Source organism: Aspergillus steynii (assembly GCF_002849105.1).
Source record: "Aspergillus steynii IBT 23096 chromosome Unknown P170scaffold_7, whole genome shotgun sequence".
Lineage (NCBI taxonomy): Eukaryota > Fungi > Ascomycota > Eurotiomycetes > Eurotiales > Aspergillaceae > Aspergillus > Aspergillus steynii.
This window is the reverse complement of record NW_020194404.1, coordinates 2,521,984-2,543,114: the sequence shown is the minus strand read 5'-3', so window position 1 is coordinate 2,543,114 and position 21,131 is coordinate 2,521,984. Positions and strand designations below refer to the sequence as shown.

Here is a 21,131-nt window from a genome sequence, read left to right as displayed (position 1 = left end):
CCCGAGACATAAACTATTTGCGCTTCTTGAGCAAGATATGGATATTTGTCGTCATGTACAAATACTTATCATATCATTTACAGAACGCAGCATGCAAGTAGATGAGCATAGTGAACTCACTAACAGAGTGGTGGAAAATATGCATAACCTGCGCACTATCAGGTACGAAAGAGGAAAGTAATGAAGTTTTGTTCATTCGATTGACGCAGCCAGGTGGCGTGACATCCCTCTCCCCCCAAGTCTATTCAAAACCCTCGAAAGAAGACAGCCAGCTCCGTGCTTTCACTTTGAAGGCGAGCCAGATCTGCTCTTAAGTCATAATATCATTGGCACCGCTTGTATTAAATCCCTATCCATAAACTTCAAAAACAGAGTCGCTCCCGTAATCGATATCAACGACCTGGGGCCTATCATCGTATCTCTTCCTTTTCTAGAGCGATTGCTTTTGAGGTCTGACAGTCAAAGGCCTATGTTCGATCTGCCCCCCGGAAGCACGCTGCCTGCTTTCCTTCGAATTCTTTCTTTTGCGAGCTTTAGTTTCAATCCTGGGCAAGTAGCCGACTGGGCACAGCGCCTTAAGACTCGAAAAATCCTTCACTTGGGCTTCGACAATATCCCCGAGGTGTGCAGCTTGGTTGACCAGCTTTCCGGAAGTGTCTCGAATTTGAGGTCTTTCGCCATCCGGGGGCCCGCGCCCGCGAATCGCGATTTCAACCCCGGAATCATCAAGTCGCTCGATTTATTTTTGCGTCAAATTACCAAACTGCACTCCTTCGAGGCCTATGACTGGCCAAAGGATGTTCTCCGCTCCGTGGGACTCTATCACGGTAACCACCTTCGTCAACTTAGATTCCACCATAGCGGATTTGCTTTCCGGTGCCCGCCTGGACTCAATGGAAGTCGATTTGATATCTGTCGGGACGCCAGAGCACTCTCCAGGCTCTTGATCTCTCTGCTTTCACCCGAAGAACTAACATGCCTTTCTTCTGAACTCCCATTCGTCGAAAGATTAGGTATTGACCTGTGCTTCATTGGTAGCATGGTAAGCTCAGCCCCAAAAGTCGGAAAGACCAGCTATTAAAACTGTACTGATCTCACCGTTGAAGCCTTGCGACATACTTAGCGGCGTAGCCTCTTTTGAGAACCTGAAAGCCCTTGAGCTTCTTACACCGGATGGCGTCGGCTTCGTTCCGAAAAACGCCAAGCCCGATATGCCCCCTTTCCCATGGCTCGACGCATCCATAACCGAGGAGGCATTTCGTTATGTCGCAGCTCAAAAGGTGCTACAGCACAGACCTGCTGCAAACAATCACAGTATGCCTTCCTGGCCGCAGCTCATACAACTCGATATTACAGCAGATTGCTGGGGCTTGACGAGCGTGAAATACCGGGTGGAGCGCCTATTAGATGGTTTTCTACCTGTATCCTGGTGGGATCCTCGAAGCTCGATGAACGTGCGTTCAATCCAAGTTTACCCTAATACAAAGAAACTTTCTAAGTTCGCTGGTTTCACTGAGGATACTGTGTATGAGATGCCAATGTACTCGTCTGGACTGTGGGATTCTAGAAATGCGGACTTTGAGATGTCAGCTTGGTGAATAGTAGCCATATATTCCTCTTCTACAAAGGAGTGCTATATTGAGCCAAGGTTCGCCTCATGAGTACATCCTATGTCTTCCTAGACTGGAAATACTTTTCACACGTGGAAGAGTAGCTTAAATGTCAGAAAGACAAACAGCATATTTCTTCTGCACACATTAGTCAAACGACCTGGAGATCTCCCTCCAGGAACTAACACTCCCCCGTCGAGCTTCCACCTTCACACACCGGACCCGTGCAATTGAAACCCTTCGGGTCCTTCACATTTCCACACAGGTACTGCCTAGCCGCCGTTCCATTCGTAAGCTTTAGATCAACATCGAGAAGTCCAATATCCGTACACGGTGCCACGGCACTACACTGAAGACTAGCCACCCTAGACGACTTGGTCGTTCCACTGAGATTGGCCACGGTGATATCTCGAATCTGGAATTCCGAGCTCGTGCAGTTGCCTTGGCCCGGGGCGCCGATGAATCGCGTACACTGCGAAATCGCAACGGCGGATCCGCGCAGGGATGTGGCCGTGAGGTCCTTCAGTACCATGTCTGAAGCGTCTAGAACAGTTTGTTAGTTTTCCGTGCTGATTTATTGGGAGATGGCTCGCTTACATCCGAGTCCCCCGCCGCCACCGTTGGGTGGGTAGCCGTTTTGTTCCGCTGTCCATGTCTTGAAGTAGACCTGGTGATGAGCTGTTAGATATAATGCCAATGTTTTGACCGACTGGGTCATCTTACCGCGTGCAGGGTATTGTCAAACTTGACGTTCTTGACATTCAGGCGTTCGATCGTCTCGAACTGATCTTTATATTGCCCGATACTGCCCAAGGCAATGCCAAGGCCGTTGTAGAAGTGGGAATTGGTGATCGTGATGTCGGTGCTGTTGCCTTTGAGCGAGATGCTGTCGTCTCCGTTGTATACCGTCCAGTTGTTGAACTTGATGTGCGATGATCGAATTGTGTCGGCTCCGTCCGTGTTGGCTTTTTACGGTTAGTAAATTCTTTTATTTAGTTCTTATGGTAGAATGCCTTACAGCTGGAGACAACATTCCCGGTGTTGTTGACCAGAATATTGTCGAGAAGCACATGATGGGAATATATTATCGACATTGTCCTGTTTTACTCCCATTAGCTCGACAACAAAAGCTTGGCAAGCCAGTCAAACTCACCACATCTGACTTCGCAGAAAGCTCAGTCCTCGAACAACCGAATTAGTCAATCCGTTGAACGTGATTCCATGCGGGCGACCAGGATAGTTAGACGTGTTCGGTTGCTTTTGGATCCACTGATACCAGGTATCACCATTTCCATTCAACGTTCCCACGCCGTGGCCATCAATCCGGACGTTATTCCCTCCGAGGATAAACGCGGTGGATTGGTTCTGGTAGCCGACAGGCAGCGAGTGGTTCAGCCAGTATTGGATGTTCGTACCCCACTGTCGAGTTGTAAGTTCTCATTCAAATACTAGGGGTTAGTGAGAATGCAACGGACCAAGAGCTCTCCTTTGATGTCAATGTCGACATCCTCCAGCCAGGTTATGTTCATGACTGAGTTGACGTGGTAGGTGGTTGGCTTGAAGATGATCTTGCCGCCTCGACCACACTGCTTGAAAGCCTGAACAATGGCGGGTGCATCATCGGTGGTATTTGAACCTGAGGCTGGGATGACACAGGTATTCCTGGGAGATGTTCGAATGGCAGAGACGCAGATCAAAGCTGCAAGGAAGAATAAGAGGCGCGAAAGGTGCATGGTGGTTATCCAGGAGGCAATGCAGCGCAGTTCCAGGTCAAACTCTATTGCCTTAACTCTCACACAACGTTCTCAGTACACCACAGACAAGCGGGATGTTGATAGTTTATTATGTGCCCTGGTATATATCCCCACAATGTCGGAGAATCTTGGTATAGCCAAATGCGGGGTACTGCATCCATAGACCCGAGCTCGGGGTAATTGCCAGCGAGGAAACTGTCCTGGTGTTGTTTTGCCTGCCCGGTCTTGAATGTCGATCTTGCTGTCACAGTCTTTGCTATTGATCTTCACTGTCTTAATCGTGGCTGGAATCAGCGGTCCACAAGCACGAACATCCATTGGTCCGGTCCTGACGTTGACCCTAGAGCCCGAGCTTGTGATTGAACGTCACCATTTAAACTCTTATTTTGATTATAATTTCTTTCTTCCCCAACCACACCTGTCCTTTGGCTATATGGATGTCCATCGGCCGTAAGGATGCGGGGATGCAGGGCGAAAGGAGTAAATCTCTCCTGAGTGCTGATCAGTGACTGACTAGAACAAGGTCTTTTGGGAACCTCCCTTTTTCAGATTTCTACTCAAGACCTTTCTAGAAACATCGTGCGTGGCTCAATGTTTTTATAATCCCTGACTCAGGGATATAGATTGAGAGATCTATAAAAGGTCACTGGTCACGTTCTCTTAACGTTATGCGCAGCTTTTCCCACAAGACCCTGTATTAAGTATTAAGGGCCATAATTAGCAGCTATTCTACCCTAGAGTAAGGAAATTGAAATTACATATACCATTATTTTATACCTGACCTCGAGGACTGCTAGTCAAGTAAGATATGGAAATGCTAGTCGTCTTTCTTTTTCTCGAGGACTATGCTGTTTCAAAATCCAAATATCTCATTTCCGAACCCCCACCCAAAAAAGAAAAAAAAAAAAAAAGAAAAAAAAGTTAACGACCTAATGAAAGAGTCAGCTTTTGAATACAGACTATGACATGAAATTTATGTGACTTTAACATTTTGAATGAAATCAATTTGGTTGTTGGCTGGAAGTCCGTTGTGTTGACGGCGGTTCGGGAAAATATGTTCGACGGCTATGGGCCACATCGAGAGATGAAACACCGCCTCCGCACATTTATCTAGCGGTGAAGGGATGCTAGAATCCATGAACGAATCAAGTGGGAAACATAATCTAAAGTTCGGCTTGTGATAGTGCCCAGGTAAGTGACCTGAAACACAAAGTATCTAGCCAGTTGAAACCTTGCATGCTCTGGGTTTCAGCACACAAGGGATAAGATGACCAATTATGTCGATTGTCCTTTCCCAGCCTTGGCGATACCTCTGAAAAGGATGCATTAGAAGGTTGATGTTTGCAACATCAACAGGAGCTGCGACCGGCGTCGACATGATCGCTGGTTTACGCTGAAGGCTTCTAATAGAGCAGAAAATTTAGATGGAAGGAGAAGAATGTATTGAGTGTATTATTAATAAAAAGAACATCGCAAGTTCCAACCAGGGTATAAAACAACATGCCAACAAATCGCTCCTTGATCAAAACCCCAACCCAAATCATAATAGTATACAACCAGCCCATGCAACCAGACCTCAAAACTCCAACAACCCAACAACCACAATCTCATATTATAGAAAACAAGCCGTTCGTTCACGACGTAGTCACCAGACTCTATAACTCGGATTAGCATTTCCATCCTCTTAATCCAACACCCAATGAGTAAAGCTGCAGGAAGAACTCACAAATTCCTTCACCATCCTAATCTCCCCGGGCCTCTCATCATCCGAAACACTTCCCCTCGACTCAGGAACCTCCTTCCCAGTCACCTGCGCCTGCTTTCCGCCCGTGATATTTGTATCCCGAGCATGTAACTCATAATCTAGATTCCGATACACCTGGCGCTCCTGCAGCGGCAACGGAAGAGGCACATCAGCCCAGCTGGACGGCCTGAGAGATTTTCGCTTCGAGCCTCCGCTCCGGCTATATCGGGAGGTGTATCGCGCCAAGGACTTTGAGTCGCTGGAGATGAAGATCTTGAAGGGTGGTAGACATCCGACGATCATTGCTTTTTGTATCGATTAGCTTGAGGATTTGGTTGGTGACGGGGGTGGAGAAGCTTACAGATGGATGATTCGGCAATGCCCCAGATCGCGACTCCCACGATGTCGGTGTACGCCTTGCCGCTGATTTGCACGGCGCGGACTATGGCTACCGCGATTATGACGAGGCCTAGACTGAACATCACCCCGAGTCCAAGTTTCTGGCGCAGATTAAGCCCGGTGTTCCAAATGAGGGTGAGGCCGATGGCCATGACTTTGAGTCGTTAGCTTCCATGTATCTTTGCGGAGATTCTGCGTCGAGTGGATGTATACACATACTCATGAAGTCTGTTATGATGTCCACCGTGGTACTAAAGCAAATAGTGATGAACGCGCTGTGCTGATCATTCGGTTTGGTGCATTTCCCTGCCGCTGTCAGACACAATATTCAGATCCTTATCAGGAAAGATAGGTACCTACCAAAATGAAAATAATCCCCCGGCGGATGACAGTTCAGCGCCGATAACAACCAACACACCGTATACGCGGCGGTCGAAAACGCCCCGACACCACAACAAGCCCAGCGATACCTCGGGATACCGTCCGTGAGCACCCAGAACAGCGCCAGAAATGAGCCCTTGATGCTCCACAAAACCGACCAGAACAGGCCTATTATTGCAAACTCCCACCGCACGTATTGATTGCCATGGTGCTCGATATCCGGCCCGGTCGGCGTCAACGCCGTATAGTACAGATGGGGCGTCTGGACCGTCTGAAGCGCTGCGTTCGTGATCAGGAGCGCCAGCGCAAGAAGCACAAAGTAGTCGTCTATTAGAAGCCGGTTCAGACGGTGGATGCGGATAGCTATGCGCGTGCTTGCGAATGCGATACCCAGAGCGACGCCGACCCAGGTGACTGCGACGAGGCCTCGGGCGGGGAGAGTGTTAGCGACGCCCTGGGGAGAGTCGGAGCTGCTCATAGTAGGTTGAGCATGGGAAGAGTCGAGCAGAGATCGACAGGTCGTAGCATGACGGGGGTAAATATCGTCGAAGCCGGGAGAAAAAAAAACAGACGGAAGGATCAGCCAGGGTCTCTCGGGCGCATGGCCTGCTTATGGGGCAGAACGAGTTTACCGTGCTGACATGGCGGACTGGCCCATGGAGCATCCACCGGGTCCGAGAAGCTGCAGATGAGTGCTTCCAAAGGCCTTCGGATGCATGGTGGAGAGCGATCCAAGAGCCTGCGGGCTGCGGAATGGGCGATGGGGTGTTTCACAATCATTGCCCCAACAGAGGAACCGGGGGTGCACAGAGCGGGATTGGTTGACGGGGATGATCGATTGCATTAGATTGGGGGCTAAAATCTGACAGCATTGTCGATTCTCGTCTGTGTCTTGGCTTTGCTTGCTGATTGTCGGGGATGATGTTTTTCGCCCTGCTTCGACTTAGGGTTTGGGGGTCACGCGGTCAGACGACAGCATGATGTCGCATTCCTGAATAACTGACCAACAGGCACAATGGCTGTTGAAATTCATTATTGCCGATGTCAAACTGGACATTCCATCGCCCCGTCAATCAAAACAAAGACATTCGAAGGTAATTGGCTCAACCATGTGGGTCAGCCTTGTCTCGCACTTGGACCCCGACACTAGCCACCGATCCACTGGCAGAGTGAAAACATTTAATCTGATCGAACAAATGACAACCTGCCAAGCGTTCTAATAACCCCTTAGAAAAGCCATCCGACGAGGGATACTGGCGCAATGGGCCGTTGTTCTGCGGTGCCCGGCCAGCTGGTCGTGTCTCCATTTCCAAGCAATTAGCGCGTTTGCTTGTGAGTTGTATCCCCTAACTACGCAGTGATATCCTCAAATATAGAAACCAAGTTCGCACTATCTACTGCGGAAAAACCGGGCATTTTTATAGTGATTCAAAGCTGTTCGTGATGCAATAAGATGCTCGGAGACAAGGGCAGTATGACCCTCTATGTCGACAAAAGCGCTTGATGAATCAGAACAGTATTTCCTTCTTCTCAAGTATAATCACAATTACTAACCCACAGTATGGCTATATTGTATCTCAGAGTAAAGTATGCACCAACTATACCTTTCTGCAACTTCCTATACACAACATGAAACATGACACAACAACCCGATCATACAACCACAGCTGCCAAAAGTCTACTCCGTAAGAGGTCCAAAAGGGGCCACAGACAACGCTATACCTATATCGTAATTTGCTGACTCGATAAATTATAATTTCAGACTATCTTGACTGTGCATCACGCTAAGTGCTGCATTCGCCCCTCGGCTACCCATCCGGCCACTCCGGGGTGAATCGCCCTCTTTCGAATCTCCGTTTCCAGCAAATCCGGAATTAATTAGCGTTTGACAGCAGGGTTGATATGAAACCCGCGTTGAGTATAAACAGAGCAATTAATTAAGTAATTAATAGCCGGTGCGGAGTAGTTTGCGAGGTTTCAAGCGGAACATCCCATTAAGTAGGTACCACGTTCCACGAAAGTTCAATTCAATAGTCGCGTAGTTCTCCCTCCCTGCTTTTCCTTTGCCTACTCATATAACGTAGTTATCTCATCCCATATGCTTGTCGCTGATTCGGCATAATGACCAAGCTTCTGCCCCTGCTGGCCCTACTCGGGCTCAGCTCCGCGTCCTTCCCTGGATCCTGCAAATGCGTTAGCCATTCCGCCCTGTATCCCTTTAAACCCACTAACCAATATCAAAGACACCAGGTGACACATGCTGGCCATCACAAGAAACATGGGATACGCTCAACAGCACCGTCTCAGGCAAACTGATTCGCAACACCCCGCCCGCCATATCATGTTATCCTGGACCGTACCACAGCGAGGAGGAATGCGCCTACGTCCACTCTCAATGGTCCAATTCTACATTCCAGTCTCTCAAGCCGGTCGGGTACGTCTATCCGACGGACGATCCGTGTCCGCCGGTGGATGTCAGCGCGGGGGAGAAACCAGGGAATTGCACGCTTGGTCCGGCCCCTGTGTATACGGTCAATGCGACCGAGGTGGAGGATCTCGTGGCGGGGATGCAGTTTGCAAGGGAGAGGAATCTGCGCTTTGTGGTGAGGAATACGGGGCATGATCTTTTGGGGAAGTGAGTTCTGATGGGGTTTTGCTGCTGGGTTGGGGCTGACTGAGTGTAGGTCGGAGGGATACGGCGCGCTGCAAGTGTGGATTAAGTATCTGCGTAAAGGGATCAGAATTCATGATGTGTATGAGCCTTCCAAGGCTGCATTGTGCAGCAAGGCGAAGTGGAATGGGACGGCGATTACCATTGCTGGTGGGTATGTCTGGGACGACGTGTACAAGCTTGCGTTTCCGCGAAACCTGACGGTTGTTGGCGGAGGAGATCCGGTATGTTGACACTCGAGGGTCTCATTATGCTAGAGCAGTACTGATAATGAAGGACAGACAGTCGGCTGCATCGGTGGGTACATCCAAGGAGGCGGACACTCTCCAGCAAGTCGCGACTACGGACTCGCAGCCGACCAGATCCTCGAAGCCCAAGTCCTCCTGGCCAACGGCACCACCGTCACAGCCAGTCCGTGCCAGAACTCCGACCTGTATTTTGCGATCCGAGGCGGCGGCGCAGGAACATACGGCATCGTAACCTCGGCCACTATCAAGGCCTATCCGTCCAAGCCGGTCGTCGCTCAATCGCTCACGATCTCACCCTTAACCAAGAATCTAGACCCTCTTCTCGAAGCAGTCACTGACATTCACGCCGCATACCCCCATATCTCAGACGCCGGATTCTCTGGCTACGGAACCTGGTCGATCAACAGCCACAGTGCGATTGTCGGGAACTCAACCGTCGGCTATGTGCATGCTATCGCAGCAATGGGTGTTTTGCTCTCCGAGGCAAAGGCCTCATTTGCGTCTATTCTGAAATCACTGCAGAAATACAACGGCACATCGCTTTTCGTCACGGTCACTTGGTTCGAATTCCCCAGCTACCCAACCTACTATATGACGATGTCCGGCGCGCAGATTTCCGGAGGGAATGGAAACTCGGCCATGACGTCTCGCATGTTCGATAAGAAAGCTCTGACGTCTGACCGCGCCGCTTTGCGTGAGATGGTCGGCGTGGTGGCTGGTACTCGCGAGGAATCCACAATAATGAGCATTGAGCTCAATGGTGGAGGAAAGGTCTTCGACCACGACCCGCTATCGGGTCTGAGCCCGGCCTGGCGATCGACGTATATGGTAGAAGTTGTCTCGCGAGGCTGGTCCGAAGATGCGGATGAGAAGACCGCAAAGGCCGTGAAGGCCGATATCTCGTATAAGAAGAACTGGGCGATGCGGAAGCTGACACCCTTTTTGGGGAGCTATTTGAACGAGGTGAGTATCCTGGCTCCACTCTGGCATGTTGCATGCATGCTAGGTGGGATAGGTGTTAATCTGAGAGCAGGCGGACCGCAACGACCCTCTCTGGGCGACGGACTTCTATGGAGTACATTATCTACCCCTGACGATGATCAAGAGAAAGTATGACCCCGAGGACTTCTTTTACTGCCCGACTTGCGTGGGGAGTACGGGATGGTACCAGCGGTTTCTGCCGCATAAGGACTATGGTCCGCTTTGCTCGACGGGGCTGTAAGCCGATAGACAAGATTCCACGGAAGGCATGTTCAGCGAAGTAGCATGTCAGAAGATGAACTTAGCACATCCAGGTGGCAGGGAATCCTGACACACTCTGTTGCATTTCAAAGTCCCATAGGTCCTGAAACTTGTCAATATAGCATCCACCAAGTAATATTGAAGAAGAAACGTACCCAGTCGAAGTCTGAACCTGCCAGCACATCGTTGACGAGACCCATCGGAAACTCCGTTTCCACGCGTCTTGCAGTCTGATCGCATGCTGCTTTGTCAGACAACTCGGCGTCACGCGAATTCTGCTCCGATAATTTAGACGCGATCAATTCCAGCATAGCTGCAAGAATTCCCTCTGCCTTAGACACCTCGACAGTTTGTCTCTCTGATGACCTCCATGTCTGATGTGACCCTTGTAGCAAATGAATCAGGTCTGAGTCAACATGCTGCTTCGCTCGTATCTGACAGATAACCTCAAGGCAGATCACCATGGCCGCAGTCAAACAGTCCGATACTATATGAGAAAAAGAAAACCAGACTCTGTTGTGCTGTTTAGCCCGGACTATAACCTGCTGGAACAGCTCGAGTTGGTGATGGAGTATTTGGCGTGCAGCGTCGAGACAGGCCCACCGAAGCTGGTCATACCGGGTTTCTGACCTTGCGTCAATCAGATACCGCCTGAGTAGGATGCATCTTGCGACCTGGAGAACCATTTCGGTGCCGTAGCGCTGAAGTGCAATGTCTATCCCTCGCACGTCCTCGGGGCTTGAAACGCCGGGTGTCGCGGGGGGAGAGACCTGCATCTGGAAGGCTGGGGAGAGGCGACTGCGCACCTGGTCGATCTTAGAATTCAGCTCTATTGTGCGGTCGTAAGAGAGAAGCTCCATGGAGGATGTTGCGTGGAGGATCTCGCCAGTCACAGCCAGGACCCGCTCGATTGATAGGGACCTTGCAATAGGTGTGGTTACTATTTCAGGCCTGGGAAGAGGCAACACACGAGTATTGGGCCCAAAGTCTTCATCTAGTAGATTGCGAGGTAAGGATGTGTCTCCATGCCCTTTTTGTATAACCGCTGGGATTCCATATTGCCGCGCCATAACTGCATCTGTGACTCGCAGAAACAACCAGAGGCGACGCCGCATTTCTCCCTCGAATGTGGTGATGTGGGGGTAGTGTCGCGAATCCCGGTGATAACCCATCAGAATCGCCAGGCGAACGGCACAGCTTAACAGCATTGAAATGCCCGACCTGGCCGTTGGGTTCTGGAGATACTCGTTTCCCAAGTACATCACTAGTGCCTCGGGTTTGTATCGCCCGGGGACAGTGTAGTTACAGCTGGTGAGGCATAGCGCACAGTATGTGCGATATACACCGCAGAACCTGGCATCTAACAGAGATGAAAAGCGTTGATCGGTTTGGAATTCCATCCACAGTCCACAGGAGAGTACACCGTACAGAATGCCAAGCCATGGAATAGACACCTGTAAGGGGTCCTCCCAGAATGCCTCATACTTGGATTGTTAGCATGGTCTGCTCTAGCAAGATAGATAGAAGACCCACCTCTTTGTAAAAGGTTGGAGTATGAATGAAGACTTTATGAGAGTTAGTAGGGTTTCTATATTCGTAATCTACGTCTCATACTCAACGAAGTTTCCCTCGACTTGAAGTATCGTGCCACTAGCGGATCTGCTGTATTACGCGGTGGCATAACAGCAAGCAGCTCGCTCGTGCCTCTGGCAACCGGCATTCCTATCAATAACTCCAGACCTCTGGTGTTCCGATCCACGTCGTCAATGGGGTCCGCGACTGCCGCGTGGTGACGATCTTTCCCGATTTCCTCGATCTGCGAGTATCAGCACAGGCTCCGCTGGGGGCGCAAAGACCGCTGACATCATTAAGAATGGCCCTCCAGTGACCTGAGTCAACGTATCGCGTACCTCCGTGCCCGGAAAAGATCACCCCTGGGGCATGGGAGGATTGTTTATCGTGGCCGTCACCGGAATTCCTACTGTCAGGGCGTGTAATTTCAGGCATTGATTGTCGTTCTAGCCGTTGAACCTTCTCTTCGAGAAACTTCAACCGATCATGAAGATCGCTGGTGGATTTGATCGAATCCCCTCGTTCCACATCATAGTGACAAGAGGGACCCTGGTTGCGCTTGACGCAGTTGTCACATGGTTGTTGGCGGTTGCATTTCAGTCTATTGAAACCATTAATGCATGCACAGTGCTGCAAGAATATCACACCTCACTTCCTCGTCCTGCAGAATGTGCACGAGAACAAAACTCTCGGCTTCTGATGGCGTCGCTTCCGGTCCAGGTGCTTGCGTAGTGCGATCTCGTGCATTGTGGATGACGGGGTCGGTCCACTTTTCTCGGAAATTTCGGACATCCCATGCAAGTTCTCGGAGATTTATGCTCCGATAATGGAGGGAGAATGGATGGCAGCTGTCAAGAGGGGGAGAAGACGATGGGAGAATGTTGGAAATGAGGAGAAACAAGGCAAGAAAGGAGGGAGTTGATGGATTACGAGGATTTCACGGAATACGCGGTTTTCTCGGCTTTCTCACTCCAGGACAATCCGAACCAATCAGAGCCGGTAAACATGATCCTGCGTATTGGTATTTCCAACTTTTGTATGGCTTCATGGATGTCGCCCGAGCCTGCGCTTTCTAGGAGACATTACCCACTGCCTATGTGTGCAATTTATTCAGAACAGGCATCCATGTTCTTGATCTTTCTGCCGTCTCTCAGACGGCCTCTAGCCAAATATCCTAATATAAATACCAAAATGATCTCCCCAAGTGCATATTCCCCGACCTCAAACACAACCAGACATGGCAAAACAACAGCAGAAACGGCTCAGAGTCGTGATAGTCGGCGGCTCTGTTGCCGGCCTCACCCTTGCCCACTCCCTCGTGAAAGCTGGGATTGACTTCGTGGTACTGGAATCGAACTCCGAAATTGCGCCCCAGGTAGGAGCATCAATTGGCATTCTACCGAACGGAGCTCGAATCCTCGATCAAGTGGGTGTTTGGGACGACGTTTACACGGAAGTCGAACCGCTGCATACCTCCTTTACGTGGACCGAGAAGGGTCGGCTCATTACCACGGGAAATATTCCCGAGATTCTTCATGAAAGGCAAGTTTTCCTACACCTGTATTTGGATGACTATTAACAGAACAAGACACGGATACCCTACTGCCTTTCTGGATCGGCAGGTTCTGCTGGAAAAGCTGTATAACCACCTGGGCTGTAACCAGCACAAGGTGCATGTGAACAAAAAGGCTACTCAAGTGGAATACCTATCCGACAAAGTCATTGTTCATTGTCACGACGGCACCTCATACGAAGGAGACATTGTAGTAGGAGCCGACGGGGTCCGAAGTACCATTCGACGCGAGATGTGGCGGTACATGGAGTCGATCTCGCTCAACGAAGAGACAGAAAAAGAGAAGAAAGGTACGTAGACACCACATGCGCCACGTTCCTATCTAATATCTAGCAGCCATGACATCGGAGTATTCCTGTGTCTTTGGTATTTCGACCGCAACACCCGGACTTGCACCTGGAACTAGCCATCGCACGTACGCTGACGGATTCTCCTTCTTGAACGTGATTGGAAAGCATGGTCGTGTCTTCTGGTTCCTGTTTATAAAGCTAGATCGGAGATATCCTGCGTCGAACATTCCTCGATTCCGGAAAGAAGACATCCAAGACGATGTCGCCCCGTTCATGGAGAAAGCAATCACGGCCGATGTACCATTCTCAGCTATCTACGACAAGGCTATAGTCACTACACGTCTGTCTTTAGAAGAAGCAAGCTACCGCCATTGGACGAAAGGGAGATTTGCCTGCATCGGAGATTCCGCACACAAGGTACGTCTGCGTTGTATTTATTCCATCTACGTATGTTGACATAAACATGACAGATGACCCCGAACATGGGCCAAGGGGGCAACAGCGCCATTGAAAGCGCAGCTTTACTTGCCAATTACCTCGTCCAGCTGAACAATCAGAAAGACTTCTCTCAAAGCGCCATTGAGTCCTGCCTTCAAGCATGGGAGACAGCCCGTCAACCCCGTGTAAACGCCATCTGCGAGGGTGCCAACAAGCTAACTCGCACCGAGGCATTGGCATCGCCCAAAGACAGATCCACCGCACTTTATCTACTTCCATGGATGCAAAGATTCCTCGCCGACAAGTTGTCTAGGGGCTTCATCGGGGCCGAAAAACTTGACTTTCTCCCTGATCCGCCCCAGTCGGCAAAAGCTACTATTCCATTCATACAACACTACGATCGTCTTTCCGAATCGATCTGGAAACGGGCTCTCTGGACACTACCGCTCCTGGGATGTTATAAGCTCGGATCTGCTGCCATGGACTCTACGTTGGGTCATGTTCTTCCGTTCCTTCGCACTGTGCTGGAAAAAGGCACTTGGGCATCCAGCGCCGGAGAGGTTGTCGACCTCACCCGGCCAATCTATCATGTTCCCTTCCTCGATAAAATGCTCCGGCCTATGATCACCTGCTTTCTGCCCTCTATAACAGGCTCAGATGCCTTGTCACGCGCGCAGATGCTCTCCTTCATGGTCGATATAGGTCCTGTCTATGTGATATGGCTGTTGGAAAGTTCTCGTCGAGCCCACTCGTGGGCTGAGGTCGTCTTGTAAGTTTCTCCTGCACACTGCCTCCTACCAGTTTACCTTGTAGTTGCTCATACGGAATCAACAGTCCGGTCATGTTTGGAACGGCGTTTCAATTCCTCGGAATCGGGAAGATCGCGCCGCTCTACTATGCTCTCGATTATCTGCGGGCCCCTCTATCGAAAGTCATCCTTGGGATGAACAGATCCATCGACAAATCGGTTCTTACCTCTCTCCCAATCGCTCTGTTGGCTGGATACTACATTCCCACGCTCGGATGCTTCTTCGCCTCTGGAGCCAGCACAAAACAGACATATAATGCCATCTGGCAGCTCTTTCCCATCCTCATACCTCTTCTACAGGCTCCATTCCGACTGTCTGGCTTCTTCAAAGAGCCGTCGTCACGCTCGCACAACAATGAATCGAAAGCACAGACAGCAGATTCAACGACCAAGACCCAGCATTCAGGAATCGCTGAAATCAGAAAAACCTACATCCCGCTTGCTGTACTCTCAGGGCTGACATTCATTTACTCTCGATTCACAGCCCCTGCTGGGTCTTCTGTCCTTGATATCTTTTTCCCGAAAACAATGGGACAAAGTGCTCCGATCACCTCTTTCAGCCAGGGCATCGCGCGGTTCTTGCAGTACGATGAGATATTTGGACTTGGAAGCGGGCTTATCTGGCTTGGACTCCGATTTAGGGAGCTACGGGAGCTTGGGGTATCTGTGAACTGGTGGAAATTGCTCGGTGGGTTGATCGGTGTCGGATTCATTGCTGGACCTGGAGCTGCGTTTACGGTTGGTTGGGGGGTAAGAGAGGAGCTTCTTTATCGGGTTTGTTGATTCCTTCAGGGAGGAAGACAGTATAGTCAAAGCAACGTTTAGTGCCAAAGAGGAAGAGGCCGGCTTTTTTTTTTCCTTAATTGTCCACCGCATTTTGTGATTTATATGGCGTACGGACACAAGAATACGCTTCGACCGGCGAAGCGCTCGCATAGCTTGTTGCTTCAATAGATAGACTCCAACGTGTTTATAGAATGTTCATAGAACGTCAATTGATTGGTGTGAACAACAAATGATTAAATTGTGCTACTAAATATAACCCGAAACTATTCCTAGCATATCCCCTCTTGCCTTCATCCTGATCTTTCACCCTACTTCATCTCCACCTGGTCCACGCACCGCGAAATCTCCACAGCATCCTAATCACATTAGCACATCCCACTCATCAAACTCAAACAACGACAAGAGAACTCACCATATGCCCCGTCGGCTCCAACCCCTCCAGCAACATCGTCTGATACACCAAACACGGATTCCCCAACGAAATGCCGCCATCCGACAAGCATCCCACGAACGGCTTATACGCCTCGGTCTTACTCTCCGTCCCAGCGCGCACATACTCCGAATACATCGGGTTCCCGGGCCTCTTCATATCATCCGCGATGACAATCGAGCCGGGCGCCACAATCCCCAGCTCCTCCGCGAGCTTCAAATCATTCAGATACGAGATCTTCGAATGGTCCAGGAACAACATATCCCACTTGCGAGACCCCAGACCCGAGCTGATCCCCGTGGCAGCTAACCGCTGCAGGGACGCCCGACACGGGCCCTCCTGGATATCCACGACATCGCTGAGGCCTGCGATCTCGACGAGGGCCCGCGACACGGCGGCGAACTTGGGGTTCATTTCGAGACTGGTGAAGCGTGGACTGGGCACGCCGGTGTTGCGCATCGCGTTCCCGAACATGATGGCCGAGTAGCCGACGTAGCCGCCGATTTCGAGGATCGAGGCCGGTCGCTCGGTCGCGATGATGTCGGTGATGATGGTTCCTTTGTGCGGGCCCACGTTCATGAGGAAGTCTTTGGTGCGCGCGAACTCGTCGATGGCGGCGAGGACGGCCTCGGGCGAGTTGCGGATCGCGGAGAGCTGGGGGTGGGTGGTTATGAAGGTGAGGAGTTGGTCTTCGCGGCCGTCGTTGCACTGGGGTTGTTAGTTGGTTTGATGGGTGGTGGAAGGAGGGAGAGAGGGCATACGAAGACGTTCTCCTCGGGCTTGTAGAAGCCTTGGGATGCTGGAGTGCTGGTCGCTACGGCTGCCATTGTGAGGGATGTGGTGATGGAGATGGAGGACGACGGTAAACAGTGAAATGGGATGTTTATCTCTGAGAAGTGTCAATTAGAGACAATGACATTCGCCTCTTAATAAATAATCAATAGCATTGGGCAGTGGGCGCAGAGAGATGGAAGTATAGAAAGCATCCGCATGCGGAAACCAAACGCATCGAATTAGGGCTCCGAATGCAACGCCGCTCCACCCAACGCATTTCATCCACGACCAGAACTCCTCAACCCATTTCGTTCTCGACTACAACGGCTCCACAATGCTCATAATCGAATGCGGAAATATGACAGCCTCCACTTTGCAGGAAATGAAAACGTCGGGTCATTGACGCAGACTAGACGGGCTGGGATAGGTGGAACCTGTTTCCGCAATGCATCTCGGTACTAATATGTACTCTACTGCATTCTCTGTGTTGGCGGAAAAAATGCTATATTCATTGACTTACCATAATCTTTAATCTTAATCACATTACTATGGGCGACACAGTCCGAACCGACGTGCTGATCGTCGGGGCCGGTCCCTCGGGGTATGTGCCTCGCTTTTATCATCTGAGACAAGTACTGACGTATGGGATAGTCTGATGGCCGCGGCCTGGATGGCCCAGATGGGAGTGAAGACCACGATCATTGACCAGAAGTCGCACCATACGCGATGTGGTCGCGCAGACGGACTGGAGAGTCGAACACTGGAGATCCTGGACAGTTTTGGGCTGGGAGATAAAGTGTGGGCGCAGGCCAACCACACAGTGGAGATTGCCTTATGGGTACGATGGCCTCCTAATTCCTCCTCACGACTCCACTAACAGCGCGATTATGGCAGGGCGGAACAGACGGCAAACTACAACGACACAGCGTCACGGCGAACTCCAAGCCAGGATGGTCGCGCTTCCACGAGTCGACGCTCAGCCAGGGCCAGATAGAAGAATATCTTATGGAGTATGTGCGAATTCGCAAGCACATTGACGTGAGGAGACAGACGATCCCTACTTCGCTGGACATTGACTACGACGTGATCGACGACCACGATGCGTACCCGATCCGCGTGAACCTGGAGAACGCCCCGTCCGAGCCAAAAACCCCTTCTGATGACGTGGACGTGGACACGCCGAATAGTGAGCTTAGCGAAACTCAATCAGATGACTCTGGATACGCGGGCATGGGCACCATGGTTGAAGCCAAGTACATCCTGGGCTGTGACGGAGCGCATAGCTGGCTCAGGAAGCAACTTGGACTGAGATTGGAGGGCGAGACCTATGGAGACACATGGGGTGTGATGGATATTATCCCCTTGACGGACTTTCGTGAGTTCTGCAAGATGATACACCAGATGCGCTGCTAACATGCCATTCAGCCGACATCAGAAAACGCTTCATCATAAAATCGAAACACGGCACACTCATGATGATCCCCCGCGAGAGAAAGCTGGTCCGCGTCTACGTCGAGCTTCCCCCCGAAGCTGCCGAGCGATATCGAGCCGAACACAACGCCGACGTCCTCATGGATCAGGTCGCGACTATCATGCAGCCATACACCATAAAGACCAGCCACATCGACTGGTCCACGATATACACCGTGAGCTTACCTCTCCTGACGATCAAGAGACTCCCAATTAATAAAACCAGGTCGGACAACGCATCTGCCGCAAGATCGGGCTCCAGAACCGCATATTCCTCGCCGGAGACGCCATCCACACGCACTCGCCAAAAGCAGGCCAAGGGATGAACGTCAGCATGCAAGATACGTTCAATTTGGGCTGGAAACTCGCATCCGTCATCAAGGGGGTTCTCGATCCGCGGGTCCTCGAAACCTATCAGCAAGAACGGCTCCCCGTGGCCGAACGACTGATCGCGCTCGACCAGCGCATCTGCCGAGGAATGTGCAGCCAGCGGAACGTGGATCCAGACATCCAACACGGTCAGTTCGACGACGACCACAAGCGCGCCCTCGAGGAGGAGAATTCCTCCATGTCCGGGCTTGCTGTGATCTACCAGCCGAACTCTCTCGTCACGACAACTGTTTCCGACGCTCCGTGGCCCAAAGACGCAGCGCCCTGCAGCAGCAGACCGGGCGTGGCGACGAATCTCCGCGTCGGGGCGCGCATTCCCAGCGTGCTGATCCTTAACCAAAGCGACTCGCAGGCATGCCATCTGCAGCAGATCCTTCCGAGCACGGGGCAGTGGAATCTGATTGTTTTTGGGGGTGACATTGCGGCTACAGAGCAAAAGCGGCGTGTCGAAGAGCTCGCGAATGCGCTTGAGGACCCGGACTCGGCGGTTCAGAAGCTGAATGATCCGCTCGATGTGGCGAGACGCGGATTTCCCACTCTCGGCGTGTTCCTGGTCCATTGCGCAGATAGGCATAGCATTGAGCTGAACGACTTGCCGCTGGTCTTTCGGCCGTGGACGAAGGATGGCGTGGACTATGGCAGGGTCTGGGCAGACGGTGAGGCCTACCACCACGCTGGTGGGGGGAAGTTGTACTCGTCGTTTGGGATTCAGAAAGAGGGGTGTATGGCGTTATTGCGACCGGATCAGCACCTGGCGTTTCTGTCGGATATAGAGGATGTGAAGGGGTTAGAACAGTTTCTGCAGTCGGTGATGCCGGACGCCAAACAGGGGCCTATAGTTTCTTGACATCTAGAAAGGGATGGAATGTTTTGATACGACTTAATTGATTTAGAATATGAACCAGTTCAAGCGACAGAACAGTAAATCTCATACTCTTTCACACTATAATCTCTAGATTAATTCGGCAACCCAGCAGCCCTCACCCTTGCAAGAAACTCCTGCAACTCACCGACATCCCCAGCTCCCACCGTAATCGCTGCATGGCTCTTCGCTCCCTCGCCATGAACCCAGCCACTGACAATCAAACTCCCCCTCTGAATCTCATCCGCAAAAACTCCCTCAAACAAATCCCTCGAGCAAAAGAAATCCCCCGTCGTCATCGCCACCTCTCCCAGCCCCCGACTCGTAAAATGTCCCCTCAGAGGCCCCAGATGAAACGTCCCCGTCACCCGAACATTCAGGTCAATCACCATCTGCTCGCCCGTGCGCGTATCAGTGACGATATCCACACCAGCAGGGCCATGATATCCCTTGCGATGCAGGAACGCAGCGATTTTGTCCACGAGCGCGGAGAATGTCGTTTGGAAGTGAGCTTGCTGGGCGTATGAGATCGACCCGCCGATCCAGTGCGAGTGGTCGTCGAAGAGCTGCTCACAGCAGGCGATGAAGATGGGGGATCCGGTTTTCGTGACGAAGAGTGACAGCGCTACTACCGGGCCGGAGACAAAATCCTGCAAGACAATGGAGCAGGGGTACAGGTGGTGATTGGAGTGGTTGAGTTGGCGCAGCATGGAGCCGAGCTGGGTTTGTAGCATGGCCTTGACGTGTGCGCGCTCTGCTTCGGAGGTGATGGCGAAGGTGCCCATTCCGGAGATTGACTGGGGGAGCTTCACCATGAATGGAAGGGCGTGTTGGTCGATGGACTCTGTCATTCGGGTGGTCTCTTCTGCGAGAAGAGTAGGATCCTCGGAGTCGATCAGGATGGTGTCGATCACGCGAGACGGCGGCGTGGGCAGGCCGGACATTGCAAGTCCACGCTTTGACAGGATCTCGTAATGCGTCTCGGGACAGGTGAGATGAGGTAGATGCGTGAGACAGTCGGTGGGCAGAAGAACTGCGATCTTTGCGTTCAAGCCTAGCTCGATGCTGTCTGGGCTCTTTGCAAAGCTCACGGCTGGTCGCTGGTGGTGCTGTAACTGGGCGAAAGTTCGGTGGATATCAATTTGATGAAGAGGCAGGGGACCTTTTCTTTCACAATCGGGTTGAATTTCGCTGTCTGATTCCTTCGAAGGAAAGTCCAGGATCACCAGAGGCATCTTGCCCGCCGAGAACGCGTACCGCTGTGGCACCATGTTGGCTGCCATTGTGAGGGATGACGCCGCATCTTCAGAGTCATCTTCCACCCTGTATTCGTATGCAAACTTTGCCGATGCTCCCTCGTGGTTATGGCCAAATTGTAGAGGGTAGTAGATCAGGACGTTGTTCGGGTCATCTTCGGAATCGATTGAGTAGAGATCGCGGAGAGTGTAGTCGAGGGTGATCGGCAGAGTATGCATTTTCAATCAGATGGGTTCTATTCAGATAGCTTTGAAATCTCAAGGGGATCAGGAGTAGAGAAATGTTGGCTTTTCGCCATAATCAGCACTGGCTGTTGTGAACTCCTTCATTTCCGTTTTCGGATGTCTCGATGGCACATTCCCGGCACATCCCACTGCATACGGTGATTGCATGCAGTCCAAATTTACAGGCTTGGCGATCTTTTCAACGGAT

At 51.3% G+C, this 21,131-nt stretch overlaps 9 protein-coding genes across 9 annotated transcripts; 4 read left to right on the top strand and 5 right to left on the bottom strand.

Annotated features, from left to right (window-relative positions):
* Positions 1-469: 469 nt before the first annotated feature.
* Positions 470-1,598, top strand: P170DRAFT_479087 (uncharacterized protein; the record flags this gene model as incomplete). The annotated part of the gene is made up of 2 exons (XM_024853626.1): positions 470-1,042; positions 1,107-1,598. 2 exons carry the CDS (start codon positions 470-472, stop codon positions 1,596-1,598), a joined length of 1,065 nt encoding a protein of 354 aa, XP_024701468.1.
* A 193-nt stretch (positions 1,599-1,791) lies between these two features.
* P170DRAFT_449685 (putative exo-polygalacturonase) lies at positions 1,792-3,343 on the bottom strand (the record flags this gene model as incomplete). The annotated part of the gene is made up of 6 exons (XM_024851061.1): positions 1,792-2,153; positions 2,208-2,277; positions 2,334-2,575; positions 2,629-2,708; positions 2,764-3,029; positions 3,086-3,343. The coding sequence occupies 6 exons, from the start codon at positions 3,341-3,343 to the stop codon at positions 1,792-1,794; spliced, it is 1,278 nt and encodes a 425-aa protein (XP_024701467.1).
* A 1,447-nt stretch (positions 3,344-4,790) lies between these two features.
* On the bottom strand, positions 4,791-6,591 carry P170DRAFT_390693 (uncharacterized protein). The gene is made up of 4 exons (XM_024845913.1): positions 5,868-6,591; positions 5,727-5,813; positions 5,470-5,661; positions 4,791-5,413 (listed from the first exon to the last, which is right to left on the bottom strand). The coding sequence occupies exons 1-4, from the start codon at positions 6,364-6,366 to the stop codon at positions 5,049-5,051; spliced, it is 1,143 nt and encodes a 380-aa protein (XP_024701466.1). The 5' UTR covers positions 6,367-6,591; the 3' UTR covers positions 4,791-5,048.
* A 1,418-nt stretch (positions 6,592-8,009) lies between these two features.
* P170DRAFT_449683 (isoamyl alcohol oxidase) lies at positions 8,010-10,029 on the top strand (the record flags this gene model as incomplete). The annotated part of the gene is made up of 5 exons (XM_024851060.1): positions 8,010-8,081; positions 8,132-8,523; positions 8,573-8,783; positions 8,841-9,770; positions 9,841-10,029. 5 exons carry the CDS (start codon positions 8,010-8,012, stop codon positions 10,027-10,029), a joined length of 1,794 nt encoding a protein of 597 aa, XP_024701465.1.
* Positions 10,007-12,475, bottom strand: P170DRAFT_262249 (uncharacterized protein). Its single transcript, XM_024843084.1, has 6 exons — positions 12,274-12,475; positions 11,913-12,222; positions 11,664-11,865; positions 11,583-11,614; positions 10,205-11,533; positions 10,007-10,152 (listed from the first exon to the last, which is right to left on the bottom strand). Exons 1-6 carry the CDS (start codon positions 12,411-12,413, stop codon positions 10,090-10,092), a joined length of 2,076 nt encoding a protein of 691 aa, XP_024701464.1. The 5' UTR covers positions 12,414-12,475; the 3' UTR covers positions 10,007-10,089.
* Positions 12,476-12,858: 383 nt separating this feature from the next.
* On the top strand, positions 12,859-15,513 carry P170DRAFT_449682 (FAD-dependent oxidoreductase; the record flags this gene model as incomplete). The annotated part of the gene is made up of 5 exons (XM_024851059.1): positions 12,859-13,163; positions 13,210-13,484; positions 13,531-13,901; positions 13,955-14,691; positions 14,757-15,513. 5 exons carry the CDS (start codon positions 12,859-12,861, stop codon positions 15,511-15,513), a joined length of 2,445 nt encoding a protein of 814 aa, XP_024701463.1.
* Positions 15,514-15,904: 391 nt separating this feature from the next.
* On the bottom strand, positions 15,905-16,773 carry P170DRAFT_364753 (O-methyltransferase; the record flags this gene model as incomplete). The annotated part of the gene is made up of 2 exons (XM_024844661.1): positions 15,905-16,654; positions 16,708-16,773. The coding sequence occupies 2 exons, from the start codon at positions 16,771-16,773 to the stop codon at positions 15,905-15,907; spliced, it is 816 nt and encodes a 271-aa protein (XP_024701462.1).
* A 495-nt stretch (positions 16,774-17,268) lies between these two features.
* P170DRAFT_501059 (putative FAD monooxygenase) lies at positions 17,269-19,427 on the top strand (the record flags this gene model as incomplete). Its single annotated transcript, XM_024854158.1, has 5 exons — positions 17,269-17,321; positions 17,372-17,558; positions 17,615-18,095; positions 18,146-18,366; positions 18,417-19,427. 5 exons carry the CDS (start codon positions 17,269-17,271, stop codon positions 19,425-19,427), a joined length of 1,953 nt encoding a protein of 650 aa, XP_024701461.1.
* Positions 19,428-19,537: 110 nt separating this feature from the next.
* On the bottom strand, positions 19,538-20,917 carry P170DRAFT_364812 (putative solid-state culture specific protein; the record flags this gene model as incomplete). The annotated part of the gene is made up of 1 exon (XM_024844664.1): positions 19,538-20,917. One exon carries the CDS (start codon positions 20,915-20,917, stop codon positions 19,538-19,540), a length of 1,380 nt encoding a protein of 459 aa, XP_024701460.1.
* Positions 20,918-21,131: the final 214 nt, after the last annotated feature.

Coding starts and splice junctions, on each gene's coding strand:
- P170DRAFT_390693 (XM_024845913.1), bottom strand. CDS start 6,366: ATGAGCAGCTCCGACTCTCCCCAGGGCGTCGCTAACACTCTCCCCGCC. Junction 5,662..5,726: donor CATCATAACAGACTTCATGA/GTATGTGTATAC, acceptor AACGACTCAAAG/TCATGGCCATCGGCCTCACC. Junction 5,414..5,469: donor CATTGCCGAATCATCCATCT/GTAAGCTTCTCC, acceptor CGATACAAAAAG/CAATGATCGTCGGATGTCTA.
- P170DRAFT_262249 (XM_024843084.1), bottom strand. CDS start 12,413: ATGTCCGAAATTTCCGAGAAAAGTGGACCGACCCCGTCATCCACAATG. Junction 11,866..11,912: donor GGAGGGCCATTCTTAATGAT/GTCAGCGGTCTT, acceptor TGATACTCGCAG/ATCGAGGAAATCGGGAAAGA. Junction 11,615..11,663: donor GTCGAGGGAAACTTCGTTGA/GTATGAGACGTA, acceptor ACTCTCATAAAG/TCTTCATTCATACTCCAACC.